Source organism: Corvus kubaryi, unplaced genomic scaffold, assembly GCF_017639235.1.
Source record: "Corvus kubaryi isolate FWS band 111438036 unplaced genomic scaffold, C.kubaryi_AGA036_p1.0 137, whole genome shotgun sequence".
NCBI lineage: Eukaryota > Metazoa > Chordata > Aves > Passeriformes > Corvidae > Corvus > Corvus kubaryi.
This window is the reverse complement of record NW_024580671.1, coordinates 5,208,285-5,225,189: the sequence shown is the minus strand read 5'-3', so window position 1 is coordinate 5,225,189 and position 16,905 is coordinate 5,208,285. Positions and strand designations below refer to the sequence as shown.

The 16,905-nt window shown below is 36.6% G+C and overlaps 1 protein-coding gene across 6 annotated transcripts in view; it reads left to right on the top strand.

The window, feature by feature from the left end:
* SYT1 (synaptotagmin 1) overlaps window positions 1-16,905 on the top strand; it is a 337,561-nt gene that overhangs the window by 110,899 nt on the left and 209,757 nt on the right. For 5 of the 6 annotated variants that reach the window (XM_042017689.1, XM_042017690.1, XM_042017686.1 and 2 more), the window contains exon 3: window positions 11,437-11,498. The exons of the other annotated variant lie outside the window; for it this stretch is intronic. Coding sequence is in view for 1 of the 5 variants with exons in the window: in XM_042017690.1 (XP_041873624.1) it covers window position 11,498 (1 nt within the window). In the remaining 4 variants the exon portion in view is untranslated. The remainder of the gene's footprint in view (window positions 1-11,436; window positions 11,499-16,905) is intronic. 6 annotated transcript variants of the gene reach the window in all.

The window sequence follows — 16,905 nt, the reverse complement described above, 5'->3', positions numbered from 1 at the left end:
TTGAATGAGATGATCTTTAGCAGATATTTCCTTTTTGCCAGATGCTGAAATGAAGTTTGATACATCATGTGGTGTTTTCTTGATTTGTTTAAAATCCATGCTGAGAGATGCTGTAACAATCATTCTGTGTAGCAGTGTCTGTTATGCTGTCTCTTCCTATCCGTGAACGCAATTATGCTCTCATCTGGCTCTTTATCAAAGCTACACTTACATTCCCCTTCCTGCCCACAGTGTATTCCTTTACATCTGCTGTGTTTAAAAATTAGTAATAATGAAATGTGTTCAGTAGCACCTGCTAGATTCTGCATTGGATTATTCTGTAGAGAACTTCAGCGTGTCAGTGTAAAGTAGCTTCCCTCTTTTGGGAAGAGTGACTGTAGAGTGGCTAGAGTGACTACAGAATTGAGGGTGGAATGGCAGGAACTGGACAAAAGGACTAGAAGTCTCAAAACCTAACTGCAGTTTTGCTTCCCTGAATTAGTCCAAGGTGTTTGCCTTCTCTAGGCCCCTTCTTAAAAGTCTAATACAGCTTGTTTTAAGACTGTACTCAGTATTGGGTGTTCCATGGCCAGGTTTGCTTTGCCAGAAAAATAGATGAGGCACATTTTGGATAATGATGTTTTGTGTTGATGTAGAGTATGTCCCTGCCTCAAGATGATTCAGACATTTGTTATGTTTTCTAACTTTCTGCTGCTGCTTCTTCTGGGCCATGGGTAGTACAGATTGCTTTTGTTTTATAGTCTTAGCTAATGTGTTTGCAAATTGCAATGAAAGAATCTCAGAAAATTAGGCTATACATCAGTTGAGACAGAACAAATGGTTTTTCCCTTCAGACTGCTTCAGTGTGCTATTTGAGTGCAAATCAGTAGTTTTTATGAAGTGGCTGAAGTTTGGTCCAAATAAGCTGTATTTAAGAGAATCTAATAATCAAAAATTAAACAGGTTTCCTCAAGATGGATAGGAAGATTAAATTAAAGGGTGGTTTATGTTAACATTTGGCTCTACAAAGAAGGAGAAATATTGCTATGTGGAATACTTAGCTTCATTAGCAAAAGTAGCCCAATTAAAATATTTGCCATATGGTTTTTTTAAGGATTTCAAATAGACCTTTTTTTGAATTTTCCTTGATTCAGAGATGCTAACATGAAATGTGACACATGAGATGGTAATTACAAAGTAATTATTTGATTTTCACTAAATAGATGTTTCCATTAGATTCGTTCTGGCAATGTCTGGCTGAGGAAGTTGACTTTATAGGCAAATACAATATCATGATGTCTTTTCTTTACTCAAATACGTAAGGAACAATAATGGTAACTACCTCTTTTAACGTTCCTAGCCATCTGTACATCAACACTGCCATGTCTGATGTGCTACTTTTTGATTAGGCTGTCAGATTTGCTGAATGTGGACTTGATGCTTCCTTTTATACCTGTTATGTAGACTTGAAAAACCACCACTTTTCTTTTATCCTGCTTTTTTTAATAACATCTTTGCATGTAATATGCAAGGATTGGCAGTTAAGCTCTTCTGTCGCAGCCCAGAGTGACACCTGTGATTAAAAGGGCTGCCTGAATGGCCCAGTCTCTCGGTTTCTGCTTGTAGTTTCAAGATGGAAAAAAGTCATGATACTTCAGTTCATCTCTAGTATTGCAAAATTAGATACATTTGTCAGGCATGTGCACACATACTGTGTAAAGAAATGCTTTACGATACAGAAATTGTATCTCTAGATGATGTTACATAATTACGATTTTAGACCCAAATACCAGCATCTATAGGCTAGTTAAAACTTTCACTGTGCTTCTGTAAGTGTGGAGATGAACTTTATTGTAGATACCAGCCCTAGCCAGTTAGTTGAGCAGGGGAGGAAACCAAGGTGGCCAGGTAGGATGTTATTATTTGCCACTAACTGTGGTAAGTAGCATGGTTTAGACACACTACACTGAGACACCTGCACTCGATTAAGAGCTCTGGTGACCAAATTCTCTCCCTTGTACAGCTAGCCAGGCTGACAACCATTTATCTCAGGAATATGAGACATTCCTACTGAGCTGTGCAATTGCTGCTGAGTTGGCTGTGCAGCTTCTGAGAATCAAGGTAGCACTTGCAGCTGCAGCCATTTACATGCCCACCTAGTACTTTTCACAGGCTGTTGTTTTATGGGACTCAATATTCACTCTTGTCATGTAGGTTTTATATTTCTTCAGCAAGTTGTAGCCTGACAAGAAACTCCAGTTTGCAGTGTTCTTGGCATTCACCTATTTTATACCCATGCAGTGCATCTGTCTGCTATTCTTTTGTTTGGTTTAGTTTATTTGTTGGCCTCTATGTCTAGGCAAAAGTTAAAATGCTGAAGAACCAGAAAGATCTACTGACTGGTCAGCCTATTACTTGTACTTGAGGACTGGTAATACTGGTGAGTGCATCTTGTAGGGGTGCTACATACAGCCCCTTCCAGAAGACACCCCTATCTGCCACAATGACAGTCACTGAGAAAATAATGTTCTGGACAGTACTAAATAAGAAGGACACAATTTTTAACAATTGATCAAGTTTGGGTTTCTTTACTGACTGTAAGGAGGTTTAATATTCTTAAATGCTGAGGAAGGCAGAGAACATGGTATGAGATGAATTTGTTTTTCCAACAGACCTTGTGATGTTTATAAAACAGTCTCATAATACTAATCCATTCTTGTCATAAATATATCGAAGACAGAAATACCACAGCTATTTTTAAACATAAATAATTAGAAGGCTAAAAACATTTTTTTATTTTTAACTCATCGCTCATGATTTTGTCATCCTCATCACCTATCCATAAGGTTGTAAAGTATTTCCACCGATGTTGGTATAACTGTTTGCTTGCTCCTTCGGTGTTACAATGAAGTTATTTTAATGCTAAACATAGAAGAGTGATTAGAAACATTTTTTGGTAATGAAATATTACTTGTTGTAACTGAAAATAAGCATTTAAAATCTTCATGTATGTTTCCTTTATTTAATGATCCTATTATTAATAAGCCTAGTACCAGTGCAAAGGGTAAGTGCTGTCCAGTTTCATTATTAATTTTAGTGTTTCATTCTTTGCTCCTGTTGAGCACAGAAAGGTACAGAATATCATCTTTTCTTGTAAACAAGCAAACAAAAAAATCTTTGTTTAAGTTGGTGTCTTTTCATTCCTTTATTAGTTCAAAATGTAGTTCAACAAAAAGGAAAAGCTGACTGTGACCATGAGAGTAGGGAAATTGCACATGAAGGTTAAAAACAGTAGTCTTTGGATATGAAGCCCCGAGATAGTTATAAAAAGGTGAAAGGAGCAGAGAGCAGTTGTTGTGGAGCAAAAGGGCTTGTTGCATGGTGGGTGCAGAACAAGTAACATTAAAATTAATGTGAGAAATCAAGGGTACCAAGTTCAGAAAGTGATATGCCTGTCTTTATAGGATTTGTTTTGCTGCTTACCAGAAATCTGAGCAACATGTAGGCTATTACTTCTTGAATTAGTACAGGAGGGGGTAGGCAGTAACTTGATTTTGTCTGTATTTAGACTTTGTAGACATTCAAAAATTTTTTTAATAATTTCCATTAGGAGAATGAAAACAGTGCCATGAGTAAAACTTACTGTATGGGATAGAAAATGTGGGCTGACATTACACCAGTGGTGAATTAACATCTCTGTACATTTTGTGTACATATCCAGATGAACCACAGAATAAGTCAGCTTAACTTTTTAGATAAAGAGAAAATTTTATCTTTGAAAGGATGCATTTAAATGGACAAGAAGTATTGAAGTTGTTGCCGCTGTAGGTCTCTTTAGGGTTATATAGAAAGGCTATTGGAACAACTCACCCATAGATTATGTTGCTTAATTTGCTGAGGTGTTGACACTCTCTATCAGATTTTATGGGTGAATTGCTTACCCACATTAGTACATTTTTGTAAAGCAGAACTGATAAATAAATAAATAAAACACCTCACACCAGCACACAAAGATCAGCAGCGTTATGTAACATATAATCACTTCCTGCAGTGGATATTGCAGCAGGTTCTTTCGTCCTGTCATAAAAGCTATTAGATTTTGAATCACCAAACACTGGAATGCAGCTGAGTATCTACTAATGTAAAGATATGTTATCTTTCTAGGTAGGATTTAGAAGACTGATTAAAAACCTCCATTGTGCTTCCAAAAAAGTCTTGGTCTATAACTGTAACAAGCAACCTAAATATCACATCTGAAACCGATTTTTGCTAGGAACTATTTTCTTAAAATTTCATGTGATCCTAGTCTAAACAGTGTTATGAAGCAACTCATGGAGACCTGTATTTCTTCTTTTCTAAAATGACTCAGAAAATAATTTTAGTTCTACATCTTATTGTCTAGAAAAGCCTGAAAATATTTGGAATTAAATTTGATGGAATGACATGTCAATGGCAATTCCTATTAAATTTGATGGAATGCTGTTTGTTTCAGCTGAAGTCTTGAAAACTTTCACTTAGGAAAATGAAGTTTCACTCTGATGTATGAAGTTTTTAGGGCTTTTTATTGCTAATAAATGTTAGTAGTATTCTCACATGTCCATATTTGAAATTGGAAAAATGTAAGTTGCATGTAAAGTTTGAAAATTCTACTCTTTTTAAGAAAATGTCTGACATACCCAGCAATAACAAAGTGGGAATGGGGAATATGCACTGGGAAGATTCATCCTGGAGCAGCTCCACAGTTACTACATGGCAGATATAGCAAAGTGGTTGAAGTGTCCCTAACCAGTGTGAACACGTCTACATGTCCAACTTACCTACTTTAATGGTCTGTAATACGCAAAGATTTCCTGGAAGTCTGTGCCACATTTGGTATGTCTCTGTATTTTTGGCACATCTTCCATCCCATTTGTACAGCAGGACTACAGTAGCTTCACAATGAAATAAGTGTTAGTAGAAGAAGAGACATATATTTTGTCCTGGATAGCTACTGGAGGGGGGAAAGTCTATTGCTGCCCCAAATTCTGATACTCCTTTGGCCACACTAGATTCTTATGACATCTCAAGATGATTCACATACCCATTCGTGACTGTATTGTCACTGACCCTGTCATCACCATTAATGTATTTTCTTTCTTGAAAAGAGAATCTTTTAGTGCCTACCGATTCATATGATTGTTTATTGATCGTGAAGTTATGATGCTGACCAAGGTGTGGTTGATGGAATTATCAGAGTGGATGGCTCTTCTAACATCAAGCCAAGTGTAAGGATAAAGCTGAAGCTGAAAAAGGCCTTTGATGGGCAACAAGAGATCTAAATCCACCAGGACTGAGAACCAAAGAGGGTAACAAGGCATGTTCTGGGCAGTGCTGGTAGGAGAAAGAGAATTTGAGAATGTGAGAAGCATCATGCAACTGGGAGAGCAATGCAGGGACATTTGAAAAGCAGCTGGCACTTATTGAGAGTTAGGAGCTGCTCTTGCCTGTGTATGAGTTGTGTGTAACAGAAACACAGTATGTCTCGTGGAGGTGTGTGGTAATAGCAAGAAAAAGCTAGTCAGGAGTTGAAATACCTGGTTCTGCTGAGAACTGAAATTCTGAGGAGCTCACAGTTACAGTATGAACATTAGGCAGCAGGTACCTCAATACAAATGAACAGAGGCTGAAAAAGCAGCTTCATTTGCTAGTGTTGAAAAAAGGGGCTCCCAGAGACAAATTCCGCAATGAGTAGGGTCCTTTGCTAAATAGAGAAACCTGTAGAGCTGAAAACTGTTCATCTTTAAAATATGAGTCATGGGGTGGGAGAGGCCAAGCCACAGACTGAATGGGCTGAGAATGCAGGCTCTGAATACTGTTTTTGTCTCTACTAGTGCATTCTGGTAAACAGTATTCTGAAGTACTTAAGTATTATATGTCGAGACCTAAAAAAGGCTTGCAATCTAGTTAATATCTGTGGACTTAAATGGCTGTTTAAATGACAACTCTCCTAAATAGGTACTCTAGGTACTGTGTTGAATAAATGCTCATCTGTATGAATGAGGATGGGAGAATTTCTCCTGCCCCACCAGGAAGTGTGTGGTACAGCCACTATCTTCTTTTCATTCTATTGCTCTAAATTTCTCCCTTGTTTTAGGAAATAGTTCTGTGCCTTGGGTTATCTCTTTTATTTCCTGTTTTAATAGTTGTTTCCTTTCTATTAGCAAAAGCATCCCTCCATATTTACCCATCTCCACAAACTTACCCCTGTCCTGGTTTTTCCTTCTAGTTTTGAGTGGACACTGGATCTGGTAACAAACTCTTACAGTCAGGAGTTTGCCATTTCTCTTCTCTGTATGGTGACACCTAATGACAGGCACACACCTGAGAACTGTTGGGGTTTTTTTTAAAACCACTGTTTCTTTTAAAACAGCTGGACTGTTGCAGTCCAGAATTTGAGAACTGATGGGTCTATTTTTGTGTGACACTCACTGTGTTAATCACATTCTGTATAAAGTCTGAGAGGCTTTCCAGTAGTGCTTGGCTTTCCTACCACTGTTTGTTCCCTTATCAGACTGTTCATGAAATTTGCAATAAAAATGCCAATAATTACTTTTTCTCTTCTGGTTTGCTCATTTGCTAGAGAAGTTTTTATTCTGGGTTTTGATTTACAGAATATCAAAGGCTGTGGAGCCTCCTTACAGTCACTGTTCTGCAACTCAGTTGCTTACGCACAGTCACCTCTACCATGAGATGTGTACCTCTTTAACAAACAATATGTTTATTGTTTTTTCCTCTTTAGTACCATTCTACATAATTGCCTGTAGGCAAGGAGGAAGGGTTGTGATGTGAGTGGAAAAAGTGCTGTCATCAAATAGATAGTAACTTCGAGCAGTGCTATTTTTTGGCGGGGGGAGGGTGGAGGTATATTTAAAATTAGTTCCTGTTTTGTTATATTACAGGCCTGAATTCGGTCAGTAATGACCTCAATAGTGCCTGTTTTAATGTAATCCCTGCTTGCTGACTGCTGTTCCAAGAATGAAAATTTAAGCCAAAAGATTTAATGAAATCCTTTGGGATTAGTGCTCACTGGGCTGGGGAAATTGCATATCAACCATTTCTTTGTATTCTAACCATACGGCTTGGTATTTGAATAGGAGGGTGTCCAAGAGAGACAACTCTGAGTTCATCAATAATTTACATTTTTGTTACTTACAAACCTGGTATTTGGGATTCTGTTGCCATAGCAATCCATCTGGGCCTGAACGGATAGTGTTTTAAGTGGTGCTTGTATAGAGATTCACAGTGTGTGCTTTAAATCCCTTCTAAAGTAATCCTCAGATCTGTTCTGTGACTTATTTGAGGTTTCAACAAAATCGGTGTTACTCACAGCAAAAGTTGATGCTGAGCAAATTAAGTCCATAAAATAGTGGAATATACATATGATTAAGGACTGTAAAGTTCATAATGTATGACAATTTCTGTTTCGATATGTGAAATGATTAATAAATGCCCACAACTGCATTTTTTTCAAAATACATTTAATTTGTTGCACATTATTCAACTAGAAATTATCCAGACTCTGTACTGGTTATTAGCTAATTTAAACTTCATAATCAAATGCTAGCCTCATTTTTCCAGATGTCAGTTCTATGTTTTACAGGATGTCAGTCTATTCATAATACTGTATAACTTCCACTTTCAATTAATCTGATTTTCTCTCATAAATAATTCTAAAGCAGAGAATAAAATTTGAAATTCCCATTTTCAGTTCTAAGACTACTGGGCTTGTGTTTTGAGGATGTGCTGCTAAATTCAGTAGGCTAAACACTAGCTGCTTTTTTTGAATTTTAGTTTATATTTTTTTCATTTTGCCACAAAAAATTTCGAAATAGTTTATTCACAACCTCCTAGATATGCCACATAAGTGGGTGTCCTCAGGTTTGAAAGACAATCAATAAAGTGAGCAAATCTGGGCTAAGTTTCAGCTCTGTCAAAACCAAAACCCTCCTGAAACTGATTTCTGGAGCTTTTATTCCTTCATGACAAAAATGTTGTCCAGTTGTGCTCTGGAACTGTCACTGGGCCATAATGATGATATATTAGCAGCTCTTTATTACTCCAGAGTATAGAGATTCGGTTTGCAAAATTATTCCTCAGTCTTTGAAAGAAGTGAGAGAAGAATAATACTCAAATAACTGCCATATGCTCTACTAATGAGTGTTTAGCCCATAATCCTAAACAGACAAAAAGTGTTTCTTCATGGAGTTTGTAAAAGATCACATAGTTGTTCCTGGCTTTAAAAATAGTAATGGAATAAAGAAACTGCAGATGGCCTAAGATATCTTGAGAAATCTTTTATTTACCATGCAACTTCCCTTTCATCTTTTGTATCACAGTTCACAATGAATAGTGAAACATCTAATAGAAGGGGCTTATTTTTTCATGATTCTGTGATGCTAAAAATGTTCTTTGTCACCTGTAATAAATGTAAATCCACTCTATTTCTGTGTGAGTTAAACAAGAGCTTCCTGAGAAAAATTGCAAAGAATGCCTTCCTTACAGCAGAGTAGGGTTTCATTTTGTGAGCATATATGCATGTATAATCTTAAAATCAGTGATGTTGACTGAACTGGTTTTATTTTAGAGCTCCAATCCTGCCCCAGTTTGATGGGATTATTTCCATAATTGGTTACCATAAAGGTGACTGGGATCAGAGAGTTTAGAATTAGTGAAAAAAGGCTTTGTTTGCTTACTTTTCCATATCTGTATGCTAACTGAAGTAAAAGTTGCAGATCATTTAAATGAGTACTTAGCCTAAAACTAAATGCCTTAAAGTATCTTCTGTAGATTATATTTGTTAAATATGGATTACACTTCAAAGGGATATTACAAGATGTATTCACACATATCAAAATCTGCTTCTGTTGATATTTCCAATGGTTTCATTAGGAAATGTCTTCCCTTGCAAATAGTATTGGAATGAAAACGGAGCCTTGGAAGATACTAGCGGTATGACAGATGCTATTTGTAGCTCTGGAAATACAGTTGTCACTGCAGGGGATGCCCTGCACTGAAGACCCACAGGAGTCCATAACCAAGGGTGAATGAATTAATCTTCTAATATAATCTAATAAAAAATAGCCTGTATTTAATAGTAAGTGATAGAAATACAGTTGAATTTCTTATTAAAAATTTTAATCTTTCTCTACAAATGCAAATCTTTCCAGTTTGTCTCCTTATATTTTAGCTGTGAAAATCTTTGCAAAGAGTGATGGTATTTAGTCTCCTGGAAAACTGTTGAATTTTATTGATTAGTTTTTACTTATTTATTTTAGATGTGCATTCCATTTTTCATATCTTTTGGAAACTCAGACTATCAGCCTCAAAGGAGCAAGCAGGCTGTCTCTGTTTGCACTTAATGCAACACTGCACTTACTCATAGTTTCACTTAAATTTGCTTCTCTAGTGCATAACCTGTATTTTTATCCAGTTATTTACAATTAGTACTAGAGTAGACGTTTGTCTTTCTTTTCCATTTTCTGTCCTTGCAGCAGAAGGAATAGTGAGTCTCCTGAAAGGCTCAGTAATAATATGACTCAGCTTGACACAGACAGCTTTGAGAAACAGGGGAAGATTGAGACAGTGTACCACAGAGCAGGTGTGACTCTGGGTGTTAATTTCTCTAAGGCACTTGCAGCTACCTCTGCTCAAATGCCAAATATACACAGGGACCTGAACCAAAACCCTGGCTCTGAACCCCAGGAGAAGGTGGAGATTAGAGGATTTTTTTTATTGAACCCTCTTTTTGAGTGTGTCTGAATTTCAAATCCCTCAGTTTGGGAAGACTTGACTTGACAGCAAGAGGCAAGGTTTCAGTTGAACCCGTTCAATAGATATTTGAGTACAGTAGTTCAGATTAGGTCTGTACCAGAAGATTTTATACAACTAATACAGAGCACCAAGTGAGGTAAGGTGTGCTAAGGCTATTGACATGAGTTGACATTTGATATGAGTTACAAACTGTGGAATGAAATCAGCTGTGTTTTACACCAGCATCTGAATTATTCTAAACCCTTTGGAACAAGATTTCAAATCATTGTCCCGCTAACCTTGCATCATTCAAGTGTTCAGCTCCTCACTGATGTCTTGGACATAACAAAATGGGCTGTTAGATAGAAGAGCTGATCCCTAAGGTTCAAAAAAGTTTTAAACTTAATAACATCATAATAGTGTATGCTTCTGACTCATGGATTATATACCCCTCAGCTCCAAACAGTTGTTAATTGTTGCTTAACGGGTTTCTTCAGTAGATTCCCATACAAATGAGTGATTTCTGGTATATCAGAAATATTGACAGAACGATACAGAAAGAAATACTAATTTCTTACTAAAAAAGAAGGGAAAATTAGTTTTTATAATTAGTTATGGTTTGAGTCCTGTATTATTTGAGTCATGAAAGATGGTATCTTAGAGTGAGATGGTGGATGGAATCATGATTTGCCTTTTTTTAAAGACCAGAGTAAGTGTTGGTGTGCTGTAGTATGACAGTTTTAGATCACAAAAATTTCATTTACTTGTTGATGTAAAATTAAAAATACGTTTGTCTGTCTTGGTAACTATGTATTTGGCTCTATTTTTTAACTGCTTCCAAATTGGTCTTCTTCATAATTAATGCCTTCACAGCTTGATTGTGCTTGCTCTTTCACATCAATGTTGCCCTTATTGTAATCCTTATTGCCCAGCAGTCCCAATTTTCTCCCTTCTCTCAAGCAGCCTTTATTAATGAAAATTGCTAACAGTAAAATCTGCAAAGGCACAGTATGCTGTGTTCCTTCAAATGCTGCCTTAAAACTTACCTCTGTTGCAATGCCTGTAAACTGGCCAAGAAAGACTAAAGCAGCTGGTGTGCTGTGTTCAGTTTTTACCATACAAATTTTCTGCATGAAACAGGAGTGAGGCATCAAACACCGCTCTGCAGCATGTTCCACTCTCCTCCAAAAGTGGTGAGGAAGGCTGTGGCTGTCACTGGAGGCATATGTTCTTTCTTCCTTGACTCCTCAGTCTAATGGGGTGATTCAGCCAAGATCTAATATGCTATGAGAATTTGATTTTGACCAGAGGATTGCCAGCCTCAGAGATGTGAAAGCCTGTCACCTTCCTGGAACTGGGGAAAGCTGCAGGTGCCCAGATGAAATTAAGATACCCTGCATTAGGCTGAGTTTTCAAGAGAGATTTGTTCCCTGAACCTGTGGATTTCTCATCTCTGCTGCTGTTGTAGTACGTAAGACTGGAAACTGTTTTTTAAGGAAGAGGAATGATGTGAATTTTCTCTTCTGGGTGCTTTCACAAAAGCCCAGGGTTTTAAATATTGGAGTAAGCCAAAACTAAATCTGAAAATGGCAACCTTCTATGGCACAAAGGAAACTAGATAGTTAATTTTAAATAGGTGATAAATGCATGTGTTTGTTTTTCTTACAGAAGCGTGGAGTCCTGAATAAACAAAGAGAAGAGAGTTAAGCACACATTCTCTACTTTGAACAGTAAGTGACCAAATTACGTACTCTGAAGATAAACACTACTTGCACTTCCTTTTTAAAATATGTGCAGTTCTTCTCACAAGTGTAAGAAATTAGTGCCGTGAACATTTCTGCCTTTTATCCAACTTAGTTTCATTTCACAAGGGTAGACTTCTATAACCTATAACCTAGAATCCTATAACCATCTCAGGTAAGAGGCCCAGATATTCCACACAAAGTGTCTTCATTGCTGCCCATACTGAGAATATTGCCTTTTTCATCTCAGTAGAAATACATTGCAATAGAAATTATAATAGACAGTACCAAGATAAAAACAGTATTACACCAACATTTGCTCACACACGAAATTTTGCAGAAAAACAGATTTATCACTGTAGTCAGATCCTGCTGGGTCGGTGTAGGAGCAAAAGACTTTTATGGGTTTGTGTTAGCCACCTAATCACTGACTACTTGTTCTGACCCGCCCTGGTCACAGCTGTGCTGTTCACTGCACAGTGCAACCAATTACAGTGCATGGCTGCACTGGCCTTTGACAACTACAGCATTGTAAAACATCAAGAAGTTAAGAGCACTTGCTGAGACAAGAAAATGAACCATGTGTGCATTGTGGGTGGTATTATTGACATTGTCCCTAGAAAAAAGTCTTAGGCTGCTGGTGAAGTACTAGTCATGACAAAGTAGAGCACAGACACTGCTTTCCCTGCCAGTCCAAAGCAATACGCCCTGGGAACTGTAGCTGATTATACAGGTGTACCACATTGCTTGGGTATCAACAGGTGGCAGTATGTTCTGAGAACCAAAGCAGGTGAACATGTGTGAACACATTTCTATTAACAGTTCCAGCAAAACAGTTCCTCTGTGCTAGGTGCCAACAAAGCCTGCCTTTTTTGTGGTAGATGATTGTGGACGGTAAGTAATGTGCAGAGAATAGGTGTTCTTTAGCACAATTCTGCTTTTGGAATATACATTTGGCAGTACAAGGTAAAGAATTTTATTGTCGTATATGAAATCCCTATTCTCTTAGCCAAACTGGCATATGGAACAGGCTAGTTTTGAATAGAAATAAATCTTGACTACTTCTTGATAAGTAATAAAAATAACACTCTTTATTGGAAAAGAATGTGTGTAAACCTCAATAGCAAAAAAATACCCATTATATCTCTGGGCATCCAAGTTTGATGATGGGTTTTAACATGAAAGGAAATGTGTGGCATTTCACTGAATCCAAGAACAGCACAATGCTTGTTTGTGAATCTTGTGTGGTTATTTGTACTAAACTATGTTACCAGTAGGCATCTTCTACATATATAGCAAATGATACATTAGAACCATTAGAAAAAAATATTCTGAAAAAACTTCTCAAAACTCCTGTTTATCTAGTCCTTTGATTTTTCCATTTCTCCTTCTGTCAGTCACACTTGCCTTTCATTTTCTCTTCTTTCCTGTGTGATTCCTGTGGTTTATATTCCCTATATGCTATCACACCTCTTTTTACCCTTTATCTTTCAATTTTTTGCCACACAGTCAATCTGCTTGAACTTCATATTTTCTGCTCACATCTCCCACACAGGGCCATCTCCTCTTACTCTTGGCAGAGCTGCACTGCGGAATGTTTCTGATCTTGGGCAAATTTTGAGCTTGCTATTTCTAGTATCAAAAAGATACTCTGTAGAGTAAGAGCATTATTGCTGCTGTTGCGTCATAATGCACAGAATAATGCCCTATGCCTATATGTAAGGAATTCACCAAAGGTTGCAGCATGGTGTAATACGGGTCAGCTCTTGCAGTTTTATTTGATGTGTGGAAAGACACAGTGGAACTTTAGGAGTTGTTATTTAATGCATGGGATACCTTCAACCTAATCAATTATGCTTTACTCCCTCTGGATCTGAAGTTTTGGCAGCAGATGACTGATAGTTACATGAATAAATATTAGCAATTCCAAGCAGTTTGTAAAATTCAACTGATACTTGTATACAAAAAATCCACAAGTTGTTATAGACCTGCTTGTAGAAAATAAATGTCACTGCTGCAGATGCTGGAAGGTCTTCTCCCCATTTGTGTTTCTGTGTCAAGTGGCCAGAACTCAGAGGCTTCGGTTTCAAAATAGCATGGATTTATTTGTGTATAGTGAGAAAAAATGATCAACTATTATTGGTACTCCTTCACATACAAATTCTCTCTTCTGCTGGCAGAGTAGGTTGACAGAACCTTTTCATAGTATCCATCAGTTAGTTTTATTAGTTGTGGTATTATGATTATAAACTACAAATGATCTAACATATAATGAATATATAATTGCAAAAATGAAACTGTAGTTTTTATTTAACATTCGTAATGTGAAATTTATTTAACACTCTTGTTGGAATATACATGGGAAATTAGAATAATGAAACAGAAATAAAATTACTCTTACCTCTCATCCATCATCAGTGAGAATCAATGCTACCAGCTTGATCAGGCTATACATTGACCCATGGAGGGAAGTTCAGGTATGGTATCTGTTGGACTTCTAACAACACCCTTGAGAACTGTGCTATTCATAATATTCATAAACGAAGTAACTAGTCATTCTTCTGACACTGGGATTGATAAATTGGATTGTGAAGTTGTTTTAGAATAGATTTTTTCCTTCAACCTAAATTAAAATCTAAAGTTTAAAATATCCAGTGCTGAGAGGCAAAAAAAAATTGGATTCCCCAATAAGGAGAAAATAAAACTACAGTTAATATTGTTCTTATTTTAAAAAGGATAAAATAAAATTCACAATGTATAGTATGTTTTGTGGGTTTTATGTGTTCTCAACTTTATTTTAAGTGCAAGGGCCTTTGTAATTTGTCTTTGATATTGTAAAGGATTACAGATATCCTTTGTGGAACAGGGAAAAAATCTTGCAACGTGTGTTCTAAAAAAGGTCCATTGTCCTCACATAGTCAGCAGAAATCAGATTTCATCTGCCACAAACTTTGGTTTATCAAGGAAGTGGCGAATAATTGGTGACTGGTTAATAACAGCATTTTTTGTTACTCTTGTTTAATAAAGGCAAGTTCAGGTAACGTGACATAAATTAGGAGATTGCACAAGCACAGTGCTGGTACAGAAGAGGGATAGCCAAAATCCAGACTCTGCTGTGAGCAGATGAGAGGAGGCTTAGCCTGCTGAAAACTACTGTATGGGCAGTTTGACTCCATTATGTGTAGAAGAACTAAATTCATGTTAGACTTACCATTAGCCCATGAGCATGCAACATTCCCCTTGTTTGCCCTAATATCTATTTCAAAAGCTACTGTGTTTTATATTTTACCATTTACCATATTATATCTAGAGGTAGGTAATGTACCAGAGATGAAGTAGTTAAATGAGGGGTTTTTTTGTTTTGGAACGGTCAGTTGTGTAAAAGTTGAATTTAGGAGTATTCAAAAAGAAATGAGCCTGTGGTTCCTGCATCTTCTGTACTAATCACAATAACCTTCCCTTGCATTATGATTTCAATCTTTCATGAAGTAATCTAGAAGCAGCATGGAAGTACCTTCATTCCTTGTTTTTGCTATTTTGTCACAGGTTTTAAAATTAAAATTCATGTGCATATACTGCAGGCTTGGATAAAATTGTTCATTGGAGTGTTTCCACTACCTTAAGTCTTTAATGAGGTCTTCCCCTAAATTAGTTTCACTCTGTTTTTTCTTCCTCACATAGTGAAAGTATGAATTTCTGGTAAATTATATAGTAGCATTTGCATAATGTAAAGGTTGTTTACATTGCCTCTCTTTTGGTTATCATGTCAAGACTATTCAAAGGAGTCTATTCTCTATGGCTCATATGCTTACAAAATTTTGTGCCTCAAAACTTCATTTTTCTTTTTTTTATCATTCCTGTATTACAGACACAGCTTTGTGTTTTTTGATGTGACATCTCTGACATGGATTTAGATTCTGTACTGCTTTGAGGTATGTTAGTTAATGCAGCCTAATTTTGCAAAATGGCTCTGTAGTTTAGTTCCCTGGGGCTTCAGTTTAGTTGTCATCTATCATTTTAGCACTGTGATTGATTACTCTCTGCTATTTAATTTATCTGCTGCAACTTCTAAGCTTTTTCTTTAATTGGTAAACACATACTTTTCTAGACACATTTTCAAATGATGTGTTTTCCAAGTGCCCCAGAAGTCATGCAATCATATTTTTCTCAGCTAGGAATTTAACTGTTTGAGCCATTTAATGGGTTTCAATAAATATTGGCTGATCTTTTGTCTATTACTTGGAAATTTTGAACTGGACATCTGTGTTATATTTTCCATTTTTCAATGTTATTGTATATATATGTATTCTGAAATACAAGCGTATTTACCAGCTGCTTCTTCATCCACCAAAAAACATTAGAAGAAGTCAGCACCTTTCTTACGTGTAGGAGCCAAATGCCTGGGCTGCTGCTGTGGCAGTAGATTTTAACCACCTTTGCACATTAGGTTTCGAAGGCAAAATATTAATTAGTGTTTTTTGCTTGTGGGAATTTCATAAGCCAGCTTCAATCAGAAGCGTTAACGTGCTTATTCTCTTCTGTTGTATACTCTGTTCCTGTACTTTACTGTTTTTAAACAGCACATTGAATGTCAACTTGGCTATGATTTTAAATCAGACTGTTTCAGAGTAATGTCATTTCCATTTAAGAAAGAGTTGGTTTTTGGCATGAAGTGATACAGTGTGTAAACATTGCAGCAGTTCTACACAATTACTGAGGCAACTTTCAAGAAGCTACTACAATGAATTGATTCTATGATCCACATATCAAAGAAGTTGTAATGTCCCATTTTCCCAGCTGTAATTTTTAAATAAAAACTGCAGTTTTTATTATGGCTCCTTGTATTTTTTAATGGGGATGTTAATAATTTGTTTAGGGTTTTGGGTTTTTTTTACTTTTAGTTACTGTCTAATATTTGTGATTAAAATCTCTCAATAAGAAGAATTATACTGTGTCATCATAATGCAGCTTTGCTGACGTTGGTAACTGCTATTGTAGTCCTGTCTCTAAATACAATCAAACAAAATTAGTAGACATCTGTAGTGTTGCATGCTTTTTAGGGTAAATTGGTGTTCCTTTTTTTTGTGAGAGCAAGCTTTAATCAGTATTCCCCTTTTGTTTCTGATTCTTAATCTTGTGCAATCCGCTTTTAAAGACTACCAGGTTAGCTTCGGGTATGTACCTTAGTAATTTGTGGTAGGTCACTTCCAGCCCAAATTTCCTTCAAGTCTTGGAGATAGCCTGTTCTGTCACTGCTCTTGTCATGACTTATGCTTTGATTAGGAAATAGGAGGATAGGCTTTCTTGTCGACTCTGCTGTTCCGCATTTATGGTACATGAAGCTTAACTCAAGAAAAAGCTAATATACAAGTGATTATGAAACATATAGGTTAAG